The 24440-nt window shown below is 38.1% G+C and overlaps 1 protein-coding gene across 2 annotated transcripts in view; it reads right to left on the reverse strand.

The window, feature by feature from the left end:
* Positions 1-24440, reverse strand: part of LOC127968008 (chemokine-like protein TAFA-1) — a 156734-nt gene that overhangs the window by 109220 nt on the left and 23074 nt on the right. For both annotated transcript variants that reach the window (XR_008155872.1, XM_052568839.1), the window contains exons 2-3: positions 19516-20276; positions 16637-16774 (exon numbers count right to left, since the gene is read on the reverse strand). Coding sequence is in view for 1 of the 2 variants with exons in the window: in XM_052568839.1 (XP_052424799.1) it covers positions 16637-16760 (124 nt within the window). In the remaining variant the exon portion in view is untranslated. The remainder of the gene's footprint in view (positions 1-16636; positions 16775-19515; positions 20277-24440) is intronic.

Here is a 24440-nt window from a genome sequence, read left to right on the forward strand (position 1 = left end):
GGCAAGTCAGGGTGATTTTATTTGTCCAATGAGACATGTCTCATCATACGGTAATTAAAAGTCATGTTTACAAGACACCAGACTGCTACAACCAGCACTTCCAGAACGAGATGCTCGATTTGGCAAACTTTGCGTGACGGCCTGAGAGTCTTCCTTCCTTCCCGACTCTTCTTTAAGTGGGTGGTTCTTGGCCAGATTAAGCTGAAAAGTGGACCAGCTCTGCATTTCACAACATCTCTATACTCCTGTCTGTCTTTGCAGGTACAAGCTGTCTTTGGCACCTCAACCTCCCTCACCCGTGGAGAGTTAAAAAAAATTCACTCAAACTTGTCACCTTCCTTTCCCTCTCTCTTTGCCTTTTTGCCTGACATGATTCTTATAAAATGACAAGTTCCTGGATCGAAATACTGTGTTGTTCCCGGGAGCAATATTCCTTATGAACTACAGATTTTGCTAAGTAGATGATGTTCTTGTGTATATGAAAAAAAATAAAATAAAAAATAATAATAATAAAAAAAACAATATTGTTGATTACAGGAGATGGGATAGGGACAGATTTACTAAACAATAAAAGCGCAGCTGGGAGGGGAAAATTCTGTGAGTGATTTATTAACAATATGCACATTAAAGAACACAGATAATTTTCATAAAGACCAGTGCAATCTACCAAGAGCAGTGCAAATTATTGTCTACTGTAAGACATTCTTTTTTTGGACATTAAATATTGCCGCAAATAGCAATAATTTGATGACCACAAATGTTAGTAAATCGTGTTGCGTGATTTATTTTAATACTCTCCTGCCATAAATGTTGCGTCTGAAAGGGAAACTCCTATTTATATTCAATAAGGTCAGGCACAAAAATAACCATGCCTTTTCGGCATTAATTCTTCATTCTAGTCATTGTGGAAATAAGCTATTATATTGAGCAAAAACTGTTAATAATATTTTTTTTTTTAGTACCAGAGACAGATTTCCCTTTCATGGTCTAATATACAGTAGGGCTGGGTATCGATTCGGATGTCCCGATTCGATTTAGATCCTCAAGCTCTCGATTCGATTTGATTCTCGATTTCTTTTATTTTTATTTTTCGGACAATAATAGGGCCTTATAAAATGTTCTTCTTATTTTTTCTGGTAATCAGATGAAGGCATAAAACAATAATTTAATTTATCCTAATCAAATTAAAATTAAACCCTTTTAATTTTTGGCAAACAAAGTGCTACAAAACAGAGGTTTACTGCTAAAATTACAAATGAAAACAAACGTGATTATTGCTTTAAAAATAAGTATTTATTAATATGCTAAATAGCAATATATTCTGACTTTTCTTAACTTTAAACGTTAACATTATTTTTATTTTGGTGGGTTGCCGTGAGGAACTTTCAGCTGCTGCGTATGTGATATGACGTAGTTTTCTCAAATAAAACTGTAAAATTCTAATGAAGTGATTCTCAGAGCAGCTGGAGATGATATTCATGTATTTATATCATGTATTCAGCACCATCCGCTCTTTAGTTACGTTAGTATAGAAAACAGTGTGCTGCGCCATCCGCCATTTATTCATTCCGGAAATCATGGCGCCTTATGCATGATATCAGTTTCTTCTGCAGATTTATAATATTCCTATAGCATATAGCATTGTGAATCACGTGTATGGCTTTGTTCTTGGTTCACATCAACAGCATCTCCGCCAAGATAATCGCTGAATGAATGACAGGCTTTCTGTTGTAACATCATGCAAATTAAATAAGGGTGACATCTAGTGGAGAAGACTAATGATAAGATTCACGTTAATCAGATCTGGTTTTAAATGGGTGCTGAAATAAATACTGGAAAAGATCGATTCATGGCTTTTGAGAATAGATATCGAATTGACGTCATTTAAAAAAACGATAAATTGAATAATCCCAGACAGCAAGCAGTGTCGGCCCAGATCCGGCACGAATGGATTTCACGTGGACCAGATGTGGGCCGGATCTGGGCCAACACTATATTGCTGTCTGGGATAGTTTTTTTTTGCCCAGCCCTAATATGCAGTACATTTTACAGACATACTTGGTTAGATTACAGCGCAAGAGTCCCAGTTACTGACCTGACTATAGGGTTAGAGCTTTGATTTGTTGAAAGGACTGTTCCAGAAGCAACAAAAGCTGCTCACCCAGGAACCCTACTTGTGAAATCACACTGAGTGTCATTTTTTGGATCTGCTCTCTGGCTCAGACAAGTTTTGATGCTTTCTCTAACAACCCAAATCTGATCCTCGCTGTCTCCCCCTTCTTTAGTCTACTCCATAAGAACCATATGATTCGGCACTATCACTGCTTTAGCCTGCTGGCTGTCAGACGGCTGTTTAAAGAGACAATTTCTGTAGTCCATTACGGCTGATAAATTGGATTTAGACCAGAGAAGCGGTGCGAATGAGTGGCTAAATACAATGCTTGACACATTCTCTTGGCTGAGAAATGCTTGTGCTGGCTGCGACGGCTAGAGCAGTAAGACAATTATCATACGGAGAGATGCAGAGTCCTCCATCAGGTCTAAAAACAGAAGCAGGCAGACAGGCTTGGGTCTCAGCTTTTGGAAAAAGAAACTGTTTATGCAGGATACTCTACTCGTTTTTTCTGATTTTCCTCATCCCGGTTCGGACAGCATTTGGAGTTTGTTTAGCAGAGCTGAGTGAGGAGCTGAAATGATCTGGAACATTTAGGCAAATATATTTTTTCTTTATGTGGTGGATGATACATCTGCGTGTGTGTTTGTCATCAAAAGAGGGTTTGGATCTAAACCTAAGTTGGAGGTGACTGTTAATTTGAATAGATCAACAATGATCTTTATAAGCAGATGAGAAAGAAAGACAGACAAATTAATATAATTTCCTATTTCCCCTTAATCCACAAAACACAAGTTCTTTTATAATGTGAAATGGACAACAGACTTTTCATTGTGATTTAATTGAATACTGATACCAAATCTTGTCTCAACATCTCAACAGACTGCACTAGGTCTGAATAATTTCGTTTTCAAATTATGTATTGATTATTTTACAAATAAGAGTTTGATCTTCAAATTCTGATTAATTGAATAACTGCCTGGTACATAATGTAATAATAACATCACATGAAATTATAAGAATGATAAATACATTAATTATAAAAAATATAAAAATGATCTCTTTACTTGACTTAAAACAAACATTATGAATATTAATTATATTACCTTTATGGCTTACAATGACTGAAGACTACATGTGTCATTTTAAGATCTTGACATCGTAATACTCAAGCCTGGATTGATTATCATCCATGACCTTGAAGTCGGCATCTAACTGCCGAAATATTCTGTGGATGAACTGTCCCTTTAAATATACCGGTTTCATCAATGGATTCAGTCAATTAGGATTCAGTGACATATAATGACTGCTAATTTGTCAGCGTGTGATTTGAAAGCACTGGAAATGAATTCTTTTACCATTCAAATGCTAATTGCACAATTATTTATAGAGTATAATAGTGCTCCTCTTCAAGCTGGCTGAAAGACAAAAGCTTCCTGTGACACTTACACACACACACACACACACACACACACACACACACACACACACACACACACACACACACACACACACACACACACACACACAGGCAGAGTGTGGAAATGGAAATCACACAAGCATAGGGCTAAAAGATAACCTTAGTCCATAAGATTAATGAAGAAGCATTTCATAACTGCATGGACAGCAGTTCTGCTCACCTATTTGTCTTCACAATATTGATAAATATGCAATCCGCAACGAAGCCTCCAGTTAACCTGAAAGTGCCTCAGTTATGAAGCAAATACGAGACTCATCTGCTGAGATAAAAATGGTTCAGGATTCCAGAACTGACAGGTCTCCTTCAATGTGTCACGCGTGAGCTCTCTCGCAATGATCTCAAAGCATTCTCGTCGGGGCTGGGCGGCATCTTTCCGATACACAGTTTTATATCGGGCCATTAAGGAACTAATATCATGATTTAGGCCTGCGGAGCTGTCGTCTTTATGGCCCGAGTGCGTTTTTTTACAAGCTGCGCAGATTAGTTTCTGTCTATCGCTCAGGGTAAAACGTGTAATCTAACATCTCATAAGACCAAGAAAAAGGGCGATAAGAGTGGAATTTTTCTTGCCTTTAAAATCTAACCTTCAAAACTGGATTTGCAAGTGTGTCAAGATAAGCTTGGAATATAAACTCCAACACATCGCCTAAACGGCTAAATGTGCAATAACAACAGTTTTAATAAGCCTGCCATTTGTGGCATCAGTGTTTGTTTACATGCTACTGGAATATTATTGCCTTGCATGGGATGTAATCAGTAGCACATGCTGAACAGAGGAATATCTAGAGTCAGACAACTGACTGGATTTGTTGCTATTATACTGAAAAGTTTCACCTTCTACGTTCTCAAAATAAAGGTTCTTTATTGGCATCAATGATTCCATAAAGAACCTTCAACATTTATGGAACCTTTCCAATGCACAAAAGGTTCTATACTCACTAAACCAACTAAACCATCAGTTCCAATAGAGAACCTTTAACATCCATGGAACTGTTCCATTCTATAAAGACAAAGGGTTCTTTATAGAAGGGATAAAATATTCGGTAGCACTTTATTTTACAGTCCTGTTCCTCATGTACTTACTATGTACTTATTATAGTAATTACAATAACTATGTAATAACTAGGTACTAACCCTGAGCCTACCCCTAAACCTAACCCTACCCCATGTAGTTGCCTTGTGTTACCAGAACTTTCTTAGATAAATACACTGCAAGTTCACTATAAGTACATGTTAGTACACGTACTGTAAAATAAAGTGCAACCAAATATTCTTTAGATCGATAAAATGTATTTTTAAGAAGGTTCTTTGGTGAACCGAGAAACTTCTTCTACTGCAGAAGTACACAACTCCATTTAAGAGCAGAAGAGCATGAAAAGAATTCTTGAGCTGCTCTTAAAACATTTGTCACACAAATAAAAAATGGTTCTTTTAAGCACTGCTCACTAAAAGGTTCTTTGGGAACAAAAATTATTTTTGTCATCACTTTTGAAACCTTTTTAAGAGTGTATCTTTGACAAACAAGCCGCATGACATTATCTACATATATAATTGTTTTAAGAGATGCTCAGGTGTTACATTTTGACACAAGCCCTCTAAAAATGCGCCGATGGCAATGCGCCCAATGTGTCTGGCAGTGCAATCCTCAGCTGGGCAGCTGCAGACCGTGGCCCATTTAACAATGTTAACATATTTATGGAAGGGGAAGCTGAGATGATGGCCAACTCATGAGTTCTGGTGACAGGTACTCGTTTAGACCATCTCCTCTGCCATTACTACCCCTCCCTGATCAAATGGAGACCATCTGTCTGCATAGCGACACAAATACACACACCGAGACAGATGTAAATGCTTGAACAGCACGGCCCTCGATTATGAGTCTCTGCATCTCCCAAGAGCCGCATCTGCAAATAATGATAGATGCTGGTCATTTTTCAGGGATTGATCCTGTGCATCTTCTCTGGGCCTGTGCCATCTGCAGCCTCCGAGAGCTCTCTTCTCCGGCCCCGCGGCTATCGCGCTCGATCCTGAATAATAAATATCAGCTAGCGTTTCAGGCCGAAACTGCAACTCATCTGAGCTTAAGTTTCCTCTAAAACTAGACTGAAGGAAAGATGTAATTCTAGACCGACGAGCGCATCGTTTTATAAGGGCCATTTTGGGATTAAACGATGTAAGCGTCAGCGCAGCCTTAAAACCAATTCATCTTAGTCTGCTTCTGTGATATCGTTTTACTCGCCATGACCCGATTCATGTAGAATTTCCTCCACATGACTAAAGAACCAAATCCTTTCAAGTCTAAAACAGGATTGTGTTCCATTCAGAATTGAACTGAGAGCTACTTTTAAATTCCAATGAACTTCCTGTATTTTAATTGGTGTAGCAGAAAGGTTGTGGAATTGCCAATTGAATTTCAATGCAAGAAAATAGAATTAAAATGAATAGCTAAAACAACAGTAAGAACAATAGATACATAGAATGAAAGATAGAATGACAGAATGACTAGAACGATAGATTAGACCGTTAGAAGAATAAAAAAAACTGTGATCAGTAGCCAGGGAATGGACTCTTACTTGACTAGTTCGCTTCTTCTGAGAGTGTTTGCACATTATGTAGTCGTTGGGTAGAGTGCGATATCAGAGGTGAAGGGGCTTTCATCTGTTAAGTGTAATTTAAATCTTTCATTGATTTGGACTTGAAGTGGTGCTCAGGCTAATTCCAGCGGAACAGTAATTCTTCACACCCTTGCATTCGAGCAGCCGCAGACGAGAGTAAGGAGCCGTAGCTGGCAGAGCTCACGTGTCTTAGTAATGCACCGAGACAAGGGGGAGATTTTCTAAATGTAATGGAGAACATCTCAAAGGTGTTAAGAGTGCTGGACAGGTTACATTTAAAAGGAAAAAAAGGGTAAAAGGCAGAGACATACGAAAGGAATGGGAAAAAAAAACATATAGGAGTTTGTATGATATACAGTACGGTGTGATCCAAATGTCTGCTAATGTATTGAAAATCTGTGATTTTAAATGTAATTGAAATAAAAAAATAATACTTAAAAATTCCAAAAAGCATTTAAAAAGATACCATTAATTATTCATTAAAGGGGTCATCAGATGCAAAATTCACTTTACATGGTGTTTGAACATACATGTGTGTTGGCAGTGTGTGTACACGATCCCCCAAAATAATAACCACTTTCTCAAATCAAGCCATTCGCAGATTCTGGCCTGATGTACTGTACGTCACACAGGCCAAGGCCCCTCCCACGATTGTTGAATGACACTGGTGTTTTACCTTAGACACGCCCTGAGTGAGCGGCCATCTGTCCGCCATTGTTTTGACGCCGGAGCAGGGGTAGACAAGATTTGTGACATCTGAGCCACTGAAGACGCAGTCGATTACGTTTGTTTTAGAAGGGAATGCTTTATTTTTATGAATCTTTGCATATCACCTTTCCTATAATTTGCTAGTTAGCAAGTTCCGCCACTAAATGTGGGTAAAATTTACAGTTTAATGAAAATGGTTCGGAAGAGAGGGGCGGAGTGAGCAGAGCTCATTAGCATTTAAAGGGACATGCACTGAAACGGCTTGCTGTAAACAGAGCAGGATAAAAATGGTGTTGTTTTAAACTACCACTGAGTATGTTATAGACTTTTTGCAAAAGCACTAAATTATAATACTAAATTGTGGAAAATGGACATCTGATATCCCTTTAATAAATATAATTACATTTTTAGGAACATGTACAACATACAAACAGCTTAACCTTGCCTTGTCATTAAAGGTACAATTAATTACACAAGGGTCTTAAAAGTAAATTTAATAAGAGCTACATTAATTAATACATTTATAAAGATTGCTGAATTGACTAAGGATAAATTGTATTTATAGTGTTTTTTTTTATTTTTATAAATTACTAAAAAACATTGTATTAAAAGAAAAGGGGTGGTGTTGGAACATTGGATAAGACACATGCCTTTGGTGTGAGAGACCCGGGTTTGAATCCACTGTGAGACACCAATGTGTCCCTGAGCAAGACACTTAACCCCTAGTTGCTCCAGAGGCGAGCGACCTCTGACATATATAGCAGTTGTAAGTCACTTTAGATAAAAGCGTCAGCTAAATGAATAAAGGTAATGTAAATTAGAAAAATGCTAAACATAAGCATTGGACTTTTTGACACCACTGTATGGCAACTCAACTCTGTTGAACTGTCCTTACATGGACAAACAATATTATATGAGGACTTACCAATTGAGAACATGAAAGGAACCAGGAAAAAAGGGTGCAGTGATGGCATGCGATGTAAAAAATTGCAGGTATCTTTAAGACACAGCTGCAGAGCTATAGAGAGCCATTCTTCAAGCATGATGCTTAATGTCGAAATGGCACCTTTGTGCGAAACAAGAAAAATCTGAGAACGACACTCCGAGGCATATTACCTACATCTGCAGCTGCTACATTCTTTCTCTTTCTCTCTTTCCCTCCCTCTCTTTGCCTTCCTCTCTGTTCCTCCATGTCACAGAAAGTGTCACAGTGTCAGGCAGAGGCGAGGACCTGTCACGCAACACAAACACACACCACCTTAATGAGAACTCCTTCCTGCCTCCTCCACAACTATCCGTTCTGAACCCACACACACATAAATACATCACAATCAACTGTCACGTCCGGCCCCAATACCCTCTCCAGACTTCATGGCTTTTGGATTTGGCGTGACAATTCAAATGAATTCAAAAAAAGTTAGGGAGATTGCAAACTGCCATCCGGTTGTGCCCTCTCCAGCGAAGAGTAAAAAACTATAATTGCTTCATTCTCGCTTCGGCGGAATGGACGAACAATGCGGCGGAAGTGACAGGCAGTGAAAGAAAGAAGATATATACCATTCGAGAGTTTTCATCTTATGAGAGTTCAGGGTCCTATTTTTTTTGCCTGTTTGGTAATCAATGCTCTCTGTGCCCTTTCCATCCACAGGGAAGATATTATACACTCCCTTCCAATGGGACACCCACTGCTCTGATATAATATAGTGCCATAAACACAGACTTCTGGGAAATAGAGGTGGAGGGAAAAACGCCAATCATTTCATTTCGAAAACAAGACATTACTAGCAATTCACTAATTTACTGTGCTTCGAATTAATTTTGTTTACATGTCCAGACTGCTTTACTTGTCAGTCACTTGGTTCAAACCAACTGGATCATGAAAAAACATTAAACATAAATGAGAAATATTCATAAAATAACACGATGGTTATGAAATGCCAAACATTGGCTTGACCACTACATGAAAATGTGTTGTTTGAACCCAAAAACTTTCTGAAACCTTTAAAATACACCCTGGCAAAGCTAGTTTCAGCTTTTCTCAGAAGGGTCAGTATGGTAAAACTGTATGCTCTTGCACAGTGTGTTTTAAAAGAAGGATGTCATGCACATTTCTGGAGGAGGTCACTTTAGAAAGCGATAAAAGAAGAGTGGAGTGGCACAAGCCTCTCTGTGTCTATCTGAGAGAGCGCTAATAAATACTGCTTCTTCTAAATACCCGCAGTGAGCTTTGCTAAATCAGCCATGAAAGCACAAAGTAATCTCAGAGCTGTGTTTCTGTGATCCAACAGAAAAAAACTAGACAGTGATGCATGCAAGTCATGGATGTAAAACAATAGGGAAAGAGGCTGGGGAAAAGCTTTCCGGAAGGTAATGACCACTTGGGTCTGAGGTGAAGGGTGTTTGTTGACTAGGTCATTTAGAAAATGACAAAAATCAAGTCTCGCTCCTTCATATCCTGCATCCAACTAACAAAATGAAAACAAACCAAAGAGAAAGATTCAGGGAAATTAATAAAAGAACGTTTTGGCTAAATCCGCTCACAGTTACTTTAGCAATACCTTGATCCCCTCAAACTAGTGAACCCTCGCTTTGGACTATCATTTCCAATCACAATAGAATTATCCTGATAACACAGGTGAACTGCTGAAATGTGTCTTTAAACCTCTTGATACCATAGGCTAATAAAAATTATGACCCGTTTTATAAATAATATATATGTGACCCTGGACCACAAACCGCCAAAGACGCCACAAAGACACAGCAATTTGACAATCTGGAATCTGGAAATATTGAGATAAATTGCCTTTAATATTGTACAAATTACGCTGAATAAAACTGAAAATTTACTGAGATCAATAGTGGAAATTTAGCCCTGGTCTTTCCAATTATATAACTGCAGCCAGAGATTCCCAAATATCATTCTGATACTCAGAGAAGTCCAGATTGATTACAGTCTAAGAAATTGCACATTTAGGATTATAAATCCTGACTGTCACTAAACAAATTAGATATTAAGGTGCAAACCAGTCCAAGCCATCTGTGGTAGCATCCACCAAAAGAGCCAAGAAAAGAGAGAGAAGCACTACGGCTTTATATTAATATCCTGCTTGTGATTTCAAATAGCAGAATAAGAATTCATAGCACTTTGAATGAGAGGCGCAAAACAGTGGCAATGATTTGTGGGCTGGAATTCATTTTACATGGCTCATGTACTCTGCCTGCATTGCAGTCAGCCAGATGGGGAATTCGGTGTCTGGGATCATTTCACTTAACGGAAGCATTGACCGCTGGTCGGGCCAGCCTGCGGTTCCACATCTTCGCTTCTCGCTCGAAACTCCTCTGCATAAATTGACTGACAGAAAGCGCTTCTAAGAACTCAACCGCAGGGACAAACAAAGACGTGAGTCAGATGCAGCTGTAATTAGCTCATGTAATTAGACCTAAATTCTAGAATGCAAATGGTATCAAGGCTCTGGCATGAATTAGAATCTCTTAGACGGAGCTCTTCTGCGATGGACGTTCTCAAAATGTGTATAGTCATAATGAATAAATCCATGGAGATGGAAAGAGCTTTGATGCCCACCTTATTTACAGACAGAGGCTGCGATAAAAGAACAGGTCTCTAATCCTGTTCCATCTCATTGCACTTGGCAAAGAAAATCCTTTAATGCATATGCCATGCTCCATCTTCTGAATGACAGTTTTGTTTTGTAAATATGAATAATCTCCGTATCTCTTTTTCGCTGAGCTGCATGTTCTCACCAGGAAAAAAAAAGGTTAAGGTATCTCTTACTGCAATCTTTGTTATATCAGTAAATATTTCCATTATTACAGCTGAACAAAACACTCAGTGCACTTTCGTAATGTTTTGCATGAATAAATCTACTTGGAAAATCTGGCTGTTTTGCATGACAAAGTAGCCTATGCAAACCAACAGGTACCAGAACAATGGTCTGTTACGCCAAATATGCAGATAAAACGTCTTCCCAATGTATGGGTCCGCATGGTCATCTGCTCCACACTCAGTACTAGAGCTTTGCAAATATTTGTGCACAATCAAATTCTATTCTAATTCTATTCTTTAACTTTTTTTCACATTTGTGTATATGCAGGCACACACATACGTACATGCACAGTATCATGAAAAGAACTATAATAGGATTCTTCGGCTTTTCCAGTGACTGCCTTTACTATCACACACACAGTTAAGAGCACTAATCCATGACAAATTGTCTCATCTGATCCATGACAAATCGTCTGAAGGCCAGATAGAGATGAGGAAATTGAGAGAAAAAAGGAGGCAGAGAAAAAGACAGAAGGGGGAATGGCATCGAGAGGAGCTCGAGAGACATCTGACAGAGAGAGAGAAAAAGAAAGAGAGTCAAAGCGCGATAGCAAAAAGGTGTGAAAGAAAGCAAGCACAGAAGAGAGAGAAAGTAAACGTGCAACAGAGAAAGCACAAAGCAAATAGTGTGAAATACAGAGCATAAAAGCATGAAAGAAGCAAGCAATAAGGAAAGACATGCAGCACAAAATACAGGAAGCATAAAAAAAATCAAGGCAACAACGCTTAAATTACAGAAAACAGAAAAAGTAAGGTAGCACAAAACAATGTGAAAGAGTAAAAGCAAGCACAAAAGACAAGTCAAGAAAGCATGAAATGCAGAAAGTGCAAAAGAAAAAAAGAAACGTGTGGACAAAAGAAGTAAAAAAATCTAGTGTTACAGAAAATGCAAAAGAAAGAATGAAAGCACAAAAAGTGTGAATAAAGAGTAAAAGAAAGCGCAAAGCAAGACAAGTAATTGTGAAACAACATACTATAAACATGTCTTACAAGACGTGTTCTAGTAAGGGTCTTCCACATTATATCCGGTTTAGCCATGAGGCTTCAGTTTAACCTAAGAAAGTTTAGATATGATACGTTTGTAAGATCCTGATGAGGTGTAATTGGGTTTTTGTGGAGCACTGATGACAGAGAAGGGTTTGAGCATGTGAGTGTGAATCATCCCAACCAGCCCAGTCAAACCTCTCCTTCATCCAATTTGCTAAGAAATCAGATTACTACGCCATTCCAGTGAGCTGAATATAATTGAATTTGGTTTTACGCCATCAATTCTTCCTTCTAATTAGTTTGCCTCAATTAAAAGTAGGTGTGGAAGTAATCTGATTAATTCACAATAAAACAGCCGACAGACGTCTTCAACAACTATTATTCTTCAAATTAATTTGGTCATTATTGCACCTCAAAAAGACAGCAACACTGCTGTTCGGAAAATATAGAACTATATGCATGGACTCAAACCAGCATTGCTCGCATTAGCACCAAACCCAACATTCAGCATTTGACTGTTTATACAAAAACTACCATTCAAAAGTTTGGGGTTAATAAGATTTTTATTATATTTATATTAAAAAATATATTTAAGACATTTTTAATGTTACGGTAGATTATATTCCATCAAAATAATTCATTAGAAATGTACAGCTTCCCCAAAAATATTAAGCAGCACAATGACTTTCAACAATAATAATAAGAAATGTTTCTTAAACATGTTAAGTTAGCATGTTAGAATATATTTTTTAACAATCAGATGATGAATGTTTATGATGAGTGCAGCTTCAAGTACACATATATGCATATTTTTAATATCCATATATACATAACATCTGTGCTTCCCAGCTGTTGGAAAAAACACCATTCATCACTGACATTAAATGCATCCAGTTTGGTTTAATTCAAGCAGAATTTACTTTATAGTTTTTTTTTTCCATATTATTATTAGAAACTCTAGTTAACATAAATTGAGGACAGTGAAAGCATTTCTGATTCAAAAATCCGTTGTCGTTCCTGGATGTATACCAGGAGAAAACGTTGACTCTTTGACATAGATAGGTTAACTATGACCCAACATGCAGCTATGATATTGGTAATTCTCAGGAGCATTTTGGAGGCAAGAAAATTAAAGTGAAAAGAGATGAGGTTAGTTTCTCTCTCTGTTGCTGGGTGATGGGGAAAATATTAAACAGTGGTCAGTGTATCCAGCCAAAACCAGATGGGCCGGGCCTTCATTTGTTAAGGAGAGAGGAGGAAGAGATACACTGCAGCCTGGGATTGTGTCATGTCACATTCTGCTCATCTGTCAATGTAGTGGATTATTTCTTGAGAGACCAGAATTGGCTGCCTAGGATCAGACCGCCATCAATCTCGGCTGAGAGTGGAATGCAGGTGAGGGCCCATCCTGCACAGACTCATGGGATGCAGACGGCTTGGAGCCGGTGCCTGAACAGGTGATGGAGCAGCAGAGCGACTCAACTCGTTACTCAATATAAGCCTCAGCTGTGACTGGGTTTTTTTTTTGGTCGTTTCTCAAAAAAATTGGGTTTTGGGGGACAGAGAGAGAATTCAAAAGCAACCAAATCCATTTTGGTATTCATGTCAAGTTCCTGTTATAGGAGGTAAGCCGATTTCTGCAGTATTGTGAAATGCCTGAACTGCATGGAGGATTACACTTGTACAGAGACACCTCTGACCTGACAACTACTGTATCCATCATCCTCAGACAAATAATGATTCTGCTAACTGTGCAGCTAAAGCTACTCCAACTGCACCAATTCTGCATTTACTGCATGAACATATTTGTTTAAAAAAAACATTTAGCCTTTATTAAATAAAGAGAGTAAAGGGAAATAGTTTCAGGAGATGTTGCTGGACGGACTCGAACCTGAATTACCCACTTAAGCACCAAAACAAATTATTTTGCCTTGGCCAATTGTGCAACTGTATTCAATGCACTAAAAACTAGAATGTACTCAAACCTGTACTGCCAACACAAGCACCAAAAGCAAATGTTGAACATCTGATTATTTGTTGGTTATTGTTTTTTCTAGCTGGAACCATTTTCGGTATGACTGTGTTCAGGAAGTGTTACATGCCAGACATCAACTAAACAATTCTTCCTGAAATAGAAAACACTTTTCATTATTCAGCACAACATCTACAATCCTAATTTCACCTTTAATAATAAATGGTCATTAACAGGGAATGTAGGAAGATAAACATCTGCCTTAAACATCTTTTCAGCATCAAGGACATCAGCCTGCATTTCATCATTTACGAAAGCTTTTGGCTCAGGCACTTAAACTTCCACCTTGATTATGGAAATACAATTGCACAGACACTTCTGTCTAACCCACAGAGTAATATGGTGCTGTTCTCTCCTATCTGGATTTTGAAGCATTTTTGGCATTGGTATAACGTGTTTGTCCTCAAATATCATGGGTGGGAGTGTTTCACAGTTAAATAAATGATGACAGCTTTTCAAAATGAATCATGCTCTGCTTTCCTTTATTCAGTCTCGTTTTTAATCTTGGATACTTTTTTTAATAGGCTTTGATTGCTGGATAATAGCACCATGGAAAAAAGAGAGGCACGAAAAAAAAAAAAACGTTTCAAAATGTTAGATCTCTCTCCAGGCAATGTGAATCTATTTATATTAAAAGGTCTTCTTAATGAAACTAGAGATGGTTCAAGAATTACAAAATCAATTTTAATTCAGGTTTTAATCATAGTATTTTAATTCCCAGAAACTGCTGCTGTCCAAGTGGTTATTTCAATGAGGAGCCTGTCTATGATCAAATTCTTAAGACTAAATGGTTTCTTTTTTATTGTCCAAAACTTTAGAAGAACTGCATGTGGGTGGAGCTCAAAGAAATTAAATCTGTAAGAAAGAATCGCATAAAACAAAAGAAGAAAATGCACAATAATAATAATAATAGAAAAAAACACATTTCAAAAAATATAAAAAGACTTGAAATAAGCATCATCAAAACTCTCCATCCAAAAAATGACTGCAATTTCAGATACTGTCTTACATTCAATACAGTTTTCAAATCAGCCCGAGATAGAAGTCAGCAGGTACTACTCAAGGGTAGCCAATGATATCTGCAGACCAGACATCAAGAAAGCTCATTAACAATACTGCTTTAGATGTCTGTTGATTCAGCTAGCTACAAAATAGGGCCTTTGTGGGATGGCTAGAGGAACTCAGTGACATCTAATTAGCCCGTTCCGTGTCTTTGCACCTTTGCCATTATAAAGGAATTACATAAAAAGACTCCATTAAGTCTGGTTCATCTAATAATGCAGTATTACGCCACAGAACTAGAACCGACAAAGATTTCATACATCGAATTATGTCTCAGTCACAAACAAGGTCTAACTTAGTACTGTATCTGTTACTCCGTTACTGAATCACTTTAATCAGAAAATATCACCGTGTCATTTTTTACGCAAAAAGAACATTCATGAATTTTGGTACTGCCATGATGGTCCAACCTGCACATGATGTAACACGTAAATGAAACATCAAAAAAAAAATTGCAGTTTGAACAAGTTTTGTTTCCGCAGTAAACAAACATGATATACTCCTTCCCCCAGTTTCGTTTTTTCCCAAACAAATGTGCCAAACCATGAGCATTTAACAAAATCTGGTGAAAAATCTTCAGCCGATGCTATAGTGTGGGAGCGCGTTTAAAAGCTACAACACTCCATTACCAAGCCCTTCTTGACCTTCCTAACACCAGATATGCATTTTTGTCTAACTTTTCCGTATACTGTGTAGTAAGGTGGGGGATGATTTCTTTTTGTCGTTCACCCCTTCAATAACTCAGGGAACCCTTACTATGGGGCACGCTCTTCTTTGTACATCTTTGACACTGTGTTCTGCTGGGCCAACTAAAAACCTGGAAGCATGGTGTTAAAAATTCATCTGGGTCTTTCTGACGTTCATCGCACTTTTCTCTCCTTGTATTGGATTAAAGAGTTTAAAGTGCTTTCTGAAGCTCTCTCATATATGTACAGTGTCTTATAAGATGGTAAACATTAAAAATAAATGAATAAAGTCTGCAATAAATCAGGCGCTAATCAGCTATACTAGGACTCGTGGTGTGCTCCTTTTTTTTAAATCGATAGTAATAAAGTAATGAACACATTTGCTACATAATCTATAAGGACAAGAGATTGCAAATATTTAATGAGCATGCGGTGATCTGACTGGGCGGTGTTAAATTGCTTTGGAGTTCTTTGTAGCCTTGCTCCGCTGTTGAAAGTATGCCACAATCGCTACCATTTGCATACTTAATGTTGAAGAGAGAACCACCTTGCTGTCTCTCTTCCCGTCGCCCTCGTAGCGAAACACTACTTAATTGCCAAATACTTCCATAGAGCGGGCGATAGACGTAAATTGTCATTTCCACCAGAGCCTCTGTGATCAAAGCTGCTGGTATTCACAGCATGCTGATAGAAGAGTTTAGCCTCAAGCCTGTCTCACACACACATTCGCACACGGAAGATTGCAGTCTGGGTAACTCGAGATGCAACACCCCTTTACAAGCCACTTGTTGAAAGCAAAAAAAGCATCTTGAGCTGGATTTCTACATAAATCTCTTTTCATGAGCGAGGTAGGGCACAAAAAGAAGATAAGATACCAATCACAAAGTTTCATAAGCACTGCAATGAGTGCTTTATAGATTTAAGCTCACTTTTATGCAAATCTGACAGCGATAAAAGTCAATACATATTCATTTCGATCTCTAAACACAAGTGTTCCCAAATCAAACATCTACAATACATGACCTTCCGCAATCAGCAGAGTTAAACACTTCAACAAACATGTCACTGATTCAGGGACAAAGAACACACGGTTTAAAAGAGACACTGACCCAGAATCTGTATGGCGTTGCGGCCCGGGCGGGTCACATGATGCTGTTGGATGGTCTCATATAAAGTGGCATGGCACAGCAGTAAGCAGCTAACACTTATCCACAGACACAGGATCCAGGACATGGCAGGAGCACCGGCTGAAGAGAAAAGACATCAAAGACAGAAGATAAAAGCAGAATGTTTATTCTATCTGACACACACCCACATGCACGTACTATTTCAGCCCTCAGCATTGCTGAATATTCTGCCGTTAACAAGCATTATTTCACACTGTAACTTTTATTTAAAGTCAATATAATTTAAAGGGCACCTATTACGCCCCTTTTTACAAGATGTATTATTATTATTATGTTTATTCTTGCTCTCATGAATGTGCCTGTTTCAGTTCAAAATACCATACAGATCGTTTATTATAACGTGTTGAAAACCTTTCATTTTTAGGGCGGGTCTAAAAAGGGGTGTTTCAGGGGTGTGTTCCCCTGCATGAAAATTGGTTGCAATTTCCCGCCCGACTCCAGAACAGGGCGGAGCCTAGACATGTCTGCTTTGCATATGGCAATAAAAAGAGAGGAGAAGCAACATGAGCGAGAGTGAGAGGACTGGTATTCAGCCATACATGTACGAACTGGACAGCAGAAGAAACAATACTAGCCTCATTATAGATGCATCGGCGCTGCGCAGACCGAAAGGCGTTTGACATCAAAGTACGGCGAGTGTGATTATAAAGCAGACGACTCTGAGCTTTTGAATCACTCTTGCAGTATTTTGATGTCATTGGCCAATCGGTCTGACCAGCACTGATGCATCTCAAATGAGCCTAATGCAAATGAACCAGAATGTCTCGGAATTGTATTTCGAATCATTTATGTCCTTGTATATTTTTTCACAGCTGCTTTGTAACGATGGATGCAACATAACTGATCGCATGTAGACAGAATGGCGGACATGGCACAACACACTAAGAGCTGAGGATATGGTAGTCGCACCTGTCAGTCAATAGTAGTGGGCGGGGCTACCGCAAAATGACATCATATTGTGGTTTGGTTTTATTAAGATAAAAAAAAATGGATGGATGGATTTTTATCATTCTAAGATGCCTGTGTACACACAAGTCCAACTCACATTTCTGTTCGAACACCTTGTAAAAGTGGATTTTGCGTAATATGTGCCCTTTAAAAATGACAATGGGGTTTGAAATCAGCAGGTATAGTAAAATACGACCACTGACTGGTCACTAGATATTCTTAATACTACATTTTTTTTTAATGTTAAGGGAATAACCTTGTTTTTTTGGTTGCAGTACTTTATGGTAAGTCCTTTCATAACTAGTGCATAACCTTGGATTGATCAGCACTGCGGGACAGGAAGACAAACCAAACAAGTACATTTATTTCTGTTTTATTATATAATGACACTGTTTTAAGGTCAAAACATATTAACCAACCAATTAACAATAATGGACAGTATACACAAATGTGCAGTGATGAGCCAAAATACTCAATACAGAAACTCTTGGAATGTTTAAACGAGTCCAAGTTTTCGCCAACTTAAAATTTGTAAGACAAAGGCTGATATCTGTATTGCTATTAACACTTCTAAATTACACCTCGGCTCATCCTCTAACTAAAAATGACAAAAACTCCCTCACTTTAAATGGCAAACAGTGTTTAATTAATGGATGGCACATCTGAGTTCTCTTTAAGCTGACAGGCAGGAGCATCACTCAGTCTACCCTCAAATGACATTGAAATTTCCAATGAATATTCATCAAGCCCCAAAATTAAGCATATAATTATTAACAGCACATTGTAATCCCCTTTGCTCCACTAAAGCCTCCTTAATCCACAGTTTTGTGGAAATGTGAACTGTTCCCAGAGGAGGGCTATTCTTTCCCTGGCTGGCAAACTGCCTTAAAAACTTCAACTGTCTTCTTCAACACTATAAAAGAAGATTTAGCACATGCAATCAAGTCTATTGACGTACAACAGAGAAAGATTATGTTTGAGCAAAATGATCAGCCTTGGACTTTAGAAGGTCACATAAACCTCAACACAGACGCAACGTATTCTGTTGCAGATCTTTCATTTTCCAGGTAATATAAGTCACTTCTCAATGAGACGATGTCTGCAGGGTGGTAAGAGCAGCTTAGGGAGTCGGTGCTCGCAGCTGCTGTATAATTAATGCACTGATCTGACAAATCATCTGTTTGGATGCTTTTACGTGTTTTACTTTATGGTCTGCATGCTCATCACCGTACTCGGACACACCTGCACATGATCACCGCAAAATATAATGTACTCTACAGTACACACTTAAGATGAAGTGCCTATACAGTTTTTGAGGGTAGAAATAAAATAAATAAAATAATACTTTATTTACAATAAATTCTATTAGATTATAATATGAATATGAATAATTATAATTAATATACAATTTCGGTGTAGTTTCACACATATTCTGAGAAAAAAAGAAATATCTACATATTCTGTATTTGTTCTTGCACTATATATCACATCTGTTACGATTACAAAATACAGCTTGTGTGTGTTATTAAATGTCAAATATTGGCCATCATATGTTCACTTATGTCACAGCAGCAGCACTGAGCTTAGAAAGGACCGGCAGGAAAATCTTATAAGCTCATCTGATCTGCACCGTATTGAAACTGTCAACTCTTGGCATCTTTTATTACTGCGTAGGCAAATTATCAATGACTTAGAGACGCACGTAATACATGCTTCAAAGTGGCTAGTCAAGTTTTCCGTTTTAAAAAAAAAAATGCGCACACCTGCTGACTTTCTAGACATTCTTGCGAACTGACTTCCCGTAGATTTTTTTTCACATCTTCCCATGACAGAACTATCACATTCAATCTTACCTGTGAGATACTGTGAGGAGAACGTTAAAGAAACGTGCCGTCAGCTGTGCATCCAATATCCTTAGCACATAGTCATAAATCCATCCATGCTCTCGGGAAAGAGCTTCCCAGCAAAAGTTCCTGTTTGGATCTGCGGGTCGGAGGGGGGATGAGGAGACTTTTGTTCCCACTCCTGCCCTTGGTCCCCTTCTTTTGTTGTAAGTCCTTCTGGATGCAATCCACCGAACACAGTCAGGCACCCGACAACAGAAACTCCCGTCACAGCTGTGAAACGCTGTCAGAAACTAGCTGGGATTTGAGGGACGAGAGGCTTGTCATGTCACCTTTAAATCACCAGAGAAGCAACGTCTTCCTCCTGTTTCTCAGCCTCCTCACGCTTCTCTCTGAAGGTGAAGCTTCTTTGAAGGATAAGAAGCTAATTTGCCTCTTCACTTTTTGGTCTTGCACATGCGACGGCACTTCTCTCCCTCCCTCTCTCTCTCTCATGTGCTCGCTCTCTCCGTCCCTCTCTCCTCTCAGCTCTTCTCTCCCATTGAGAAGCCACTCAGTACAAGTCTCTCCTCTTCCCAGTGTACTGATTGGTGTGCACACGCATGTGTGAGTGCAGGCGTGCTTGTGTGTATGACAATACCGCTTCGCGAGTGGGAGAGCAAGACGCATCAGACGTCTTAAAGCAAGACTGTCCACTGTAGCCGAACAGAAATGCACCCATACAGTTGATATAATCTTGTATGCCTGTGGTTTCTGCATGCAACTGCAGCCTGGAATAAAGACAGACAGGATGGTTTAATTTCACAATCTGCTTCATCAATTCTTGAGATTTTGGAGGGCTTGAACAAAGAGACTGAAATATGCTCAGAGCAACACACTTTTAATAGAAGGGTGTCTGCAGCTGCGTTTGCAATCATCCCATTATTCTGAAATTACTGCTGTGTTTCTTTGCCTGTTGGTACAATCTAAATGGCTCTTTGTGTTGCGCGTGGCTCTCGCTGGTTGTTGAGTGTTGCCAGAAAAAAAGTTGCAGCTGGCACGCCTGGCACACAGAAACAGTCGTTCCCTTTATGCGTGCTGATGCTGATGGGAATTCAGTGTTTTTTATTATCCAAAATGATTTATAGACAATAAAAAAATTAGATAATAAATAACAATAAGGAACATACGTTTATTTATATCAAAATAGAATTATTATATATGGTTACATATAATTTAGATTTTAACCTATAAAAATATGAGATTATGAATAATAATTAAACAAGTAATATGCATCAAGGTATGTACATTCAGTACATTTGTTTGTACAATGTGTGTATTCATATTCTAATATGTATTCAATGGATGTCCTGATACCACTTTTTCACTTTCAATAACGATGCGATTCAATAAAATAGCTTTGACTATTTGTTGATTCCGATGTCAATCCGATATTTTTATTTTATTCTTGAACTAATACTACTAATAATAAAATAATTGGAAGCACTTTGCTTAGTTAGCCACCCATAAACAAAATCTTTGTCCTTATTTTATCACTGTAATTAAAAATAATAATAAAATACAACAAAGATACACATTACAAATACACATAATACACAAATAAAAATAAACAGTGTTTTGCAGGTATAAAAGTATTTAGCAGTAGCATTCAAAAAATGTAAAGAACAAGTAAAAATAAAACACAATATATATAGATCCTATTAAAGCAACAGTTTTAAAGTTTTTCAGTCAAGATTACTTAGTGATTTTTCTCTTTGTGTTTGGTGTTTTATTAACGCTAAAGGACAAACCCAAAAATTACAACAGGTTAGTGTTTTGTTTTTGATATCTTCGTGTACCCACACAAAAATTGTTTTAAACCTGAATAAGTTTTCTTCTGCTAAACATAAACTCTATTTTGAAGGTGGAAAACCAAACAGTTGCTGGTTCACATTGACTTCCAGAGTATTTCCCCCTACTATCAAAGTTAATGTGGACCAGCAAATGTGGACCAGATTCGGAAGAGAAGACAATGCTGAATAAAGTCATGTTATTTTTGGACCAAAATTTATTTTTGATGATTCTAACTGACCCTCTGATGTCACATGGACTACTTTGATGATGTTTTTATTACCTTTCTGAACATGGACAGTATACCGTACATACATTTTCAATGGAGGGACAGAAAGCTCTAAAATCAAAATCTAAAATATCTTAAACTGTGTTCCGGAGATGAATGGAGGTCTTACGGGTTTGGAATGACATGAGGGTGAGTCAATAATGACATAATTTTGGGTGAACTATCCCTTTAAACTACTTCAGTCTGTGTGCATTGATTTTATTTAATACAAAAGTTTCACAATTTGAGTTGAATTACAGAAATAAATGACCTTTTCCACGACATTCTAATTTATTGAGATGCACAAGGCAATACTGTTTAATATACTTTCATTGTAATTTAGGCTATATAGTCCTACACATTTAGATTATTTTATATTTAAATGAAAATAAAATGTAAAATGTGTTTGACATCATATTTCGTCTTATTGTAAATATACAGTGAGGAAAATTGCAGTAGCAAAGGCGACTGATGTTATCCAGTGTGCAACTGTTTGCAAAAATTACCGAACTTTTGTCTTCCCATCCGCGGGAGATCACACTCCTGGGTCGAACTCGGAAAGTCTGAACTACAGTGGATGCAAGTCCGAAATTTGCATTGATAAATGCAGGCAGACCTACGTCAACAGACTATCTGCCTAATCTTCATGGTACTTTTGACCGTGGTGGAAACGCAGAAATAAATAAAAAAACGTTTCCTGCAAAAAAAAGTTCCTGGTACAGTTGTTCCGAGTAATTTCGGTGGAAACGCAGCGTAAGTTAGAAAGGCAAAATGACACACACTTTTATATATATTTATGCCTTCTCATATTATTTTTCTAACCAAATCTATACTGTATTAGCAACAGAAACCACTGTCTCTCGAGGGCCAACTGGGATGTGAAATGTAGGCAAACCTAATCTCTCGCAAATTTACAGGCGTATGCTGAGGCAGTCGTGTCAAGATCTATTCCTTCTTTCTTGACTCAACTGACTACATCATGACATTTCAGTGACAGTAAAGCTGACAAATGCTGCATAGAGCAGCTGGAATGGAGAACCTGCACACACTGTCGTCACATGAATATCTAAGGGCTGAAAAATATGTGTGAGAGCGTGCGCCAGTGTAGAGGAGCAAATCGAGATCGGACAGATAAAGCACTTGACTTCCCCAACTGATTCTTAAATCAGAAATTCATTTCTGATCATAGGAACACAGTTCTACTTGGGCACAGACAGTGAGCCTAGCCAAAGGGTGTTTCTTGCCTTGCTGTTGTCTGAGACGCTCAATGGTCTCCAAGCTGAAGACTGCCAAGACTGGGATTGCAGGCTGGAGCGGAACAGCTATTGTTAAGGGGTACGGGGGAAAAAATACAGTCTAACGAAAGAGTGAAAGACAGATATTTATTACTTTCCCAGTAGGATACCCTAAAGAGACCAACGGACTGGTTATCGGCTGAGGTAATTGGTACCTGTGTAAGTGTTACTGTTAACAAGAATTTTCTGCATTTACACTAGTGGCCGATGATGCGTTTTACAAAATCGCATTGCGATGGCTTGAGAATGTCTATAAACGGTCAATGTAAACAAATAAATAATAAAAATAAAAAGAGAGAAAGTGAAATTCCTTATGCAACATTTAATTGAGAAGAAACACAAGATATTATGGCTCGATTTTATAGACTTGAAAATAACTATTTTGTATTATTGCACATTTGCAGATGTTTAACTTATTTTAAATTAATGTAGATGAAACACACACACACACACACAATGCATTTGCTTTGGATAAAAGCATCTATAACATGGGTAAAAAGAAACAATAATAATAGTATTATATATATACACACACACACACACACACACAAACACACACACACACACACACACACATACACACACACGTATACATAATGCATTTGGCATCAATATCATGGCTAAAGAACAACAAACAAGGTGCCAACCATCAACTGAAGAACACATTTTGTCATGTTGCTTCCAGTCTCAACAGCTCCATTGATTATAATGAGAAAGACCTAGTTTCGACACGCTGGCATGGTGTGAGGAAAAAGGGAACCGTAAGTAATGAGGAAAAAGTTTACGAGTCCCTGTGAACTTTGAGCACAGACCTTGAATTTTATTACGGCCGCCCTGTTGACCACTACTTTCATCAGAGCGTTAGCGACATAATGTAATGGCCGTGACTCAGCAAAATACTGCAGCTAAAGATGAAGGACTTAATGGCATGGACGTGAAGCACAGAATGTGACAAAATGAGTGTAATTTGTAACTAATGCACTACCACAAAAGCACAATGAAGGGGGAGAAGGTGAAATTAAGGCAGCAGCATAAAAAAGGGAATTAGCTTAGATGAACGCATTAGCATTTGACTAGCTGTGTTTTTAAAACTCCTTTTGTGTTGGCCGACTTCATGAAAATGTATGACTTATGAATATGGCTCGTGTTTATTTTAGGCGATTCAAAATCACATTTGTGTTCTGTCAAAGTTGTGTGCCACTAAATCTTGAAACGCGTCTTTCTCGAATCTTTATATGCCTCTAAGGACGACTTAAAAGAAAAATCATCCAATTAGCAGTTTCTCACGGCGATTATGTATGTTTACGACAGCGATGCCGTTTCGCGTCTCATTGTTTTGTCATCTGGGGTTTGGTTTTCTCATTTATGACTTTTTTTCACATCTTGAAGCTTGTGTTTTGAGACGCCACTGGCTTTATCATTACTGTAGCTTCAACTCTCTACCCTTTCTTTAGTCTCTCATCTCTTGGGCTCCTAATACTTCCAAGCATCTGTCGCCGCTGTCTATGCCAAGCTGAGCTAGACCAGTCCAAACACAAGGA

The sequence above is a fragment of the Carassius gibelio genome, chromosome B11 (genome assembly GCF_023724105.1).
Source record: "Carassius gibelio isolate Cgi1373 ecotype wild population from Czech Republic chromosome B11, carGib1.2-hapl.c, whole genome shotgun sequence".
Lineage (NCBI taxonomy): Eukaryota > Metazoa > Chordata > Actinopteri > Cypriniformes > Cyprinidae > Carassius > Carassius gibelio.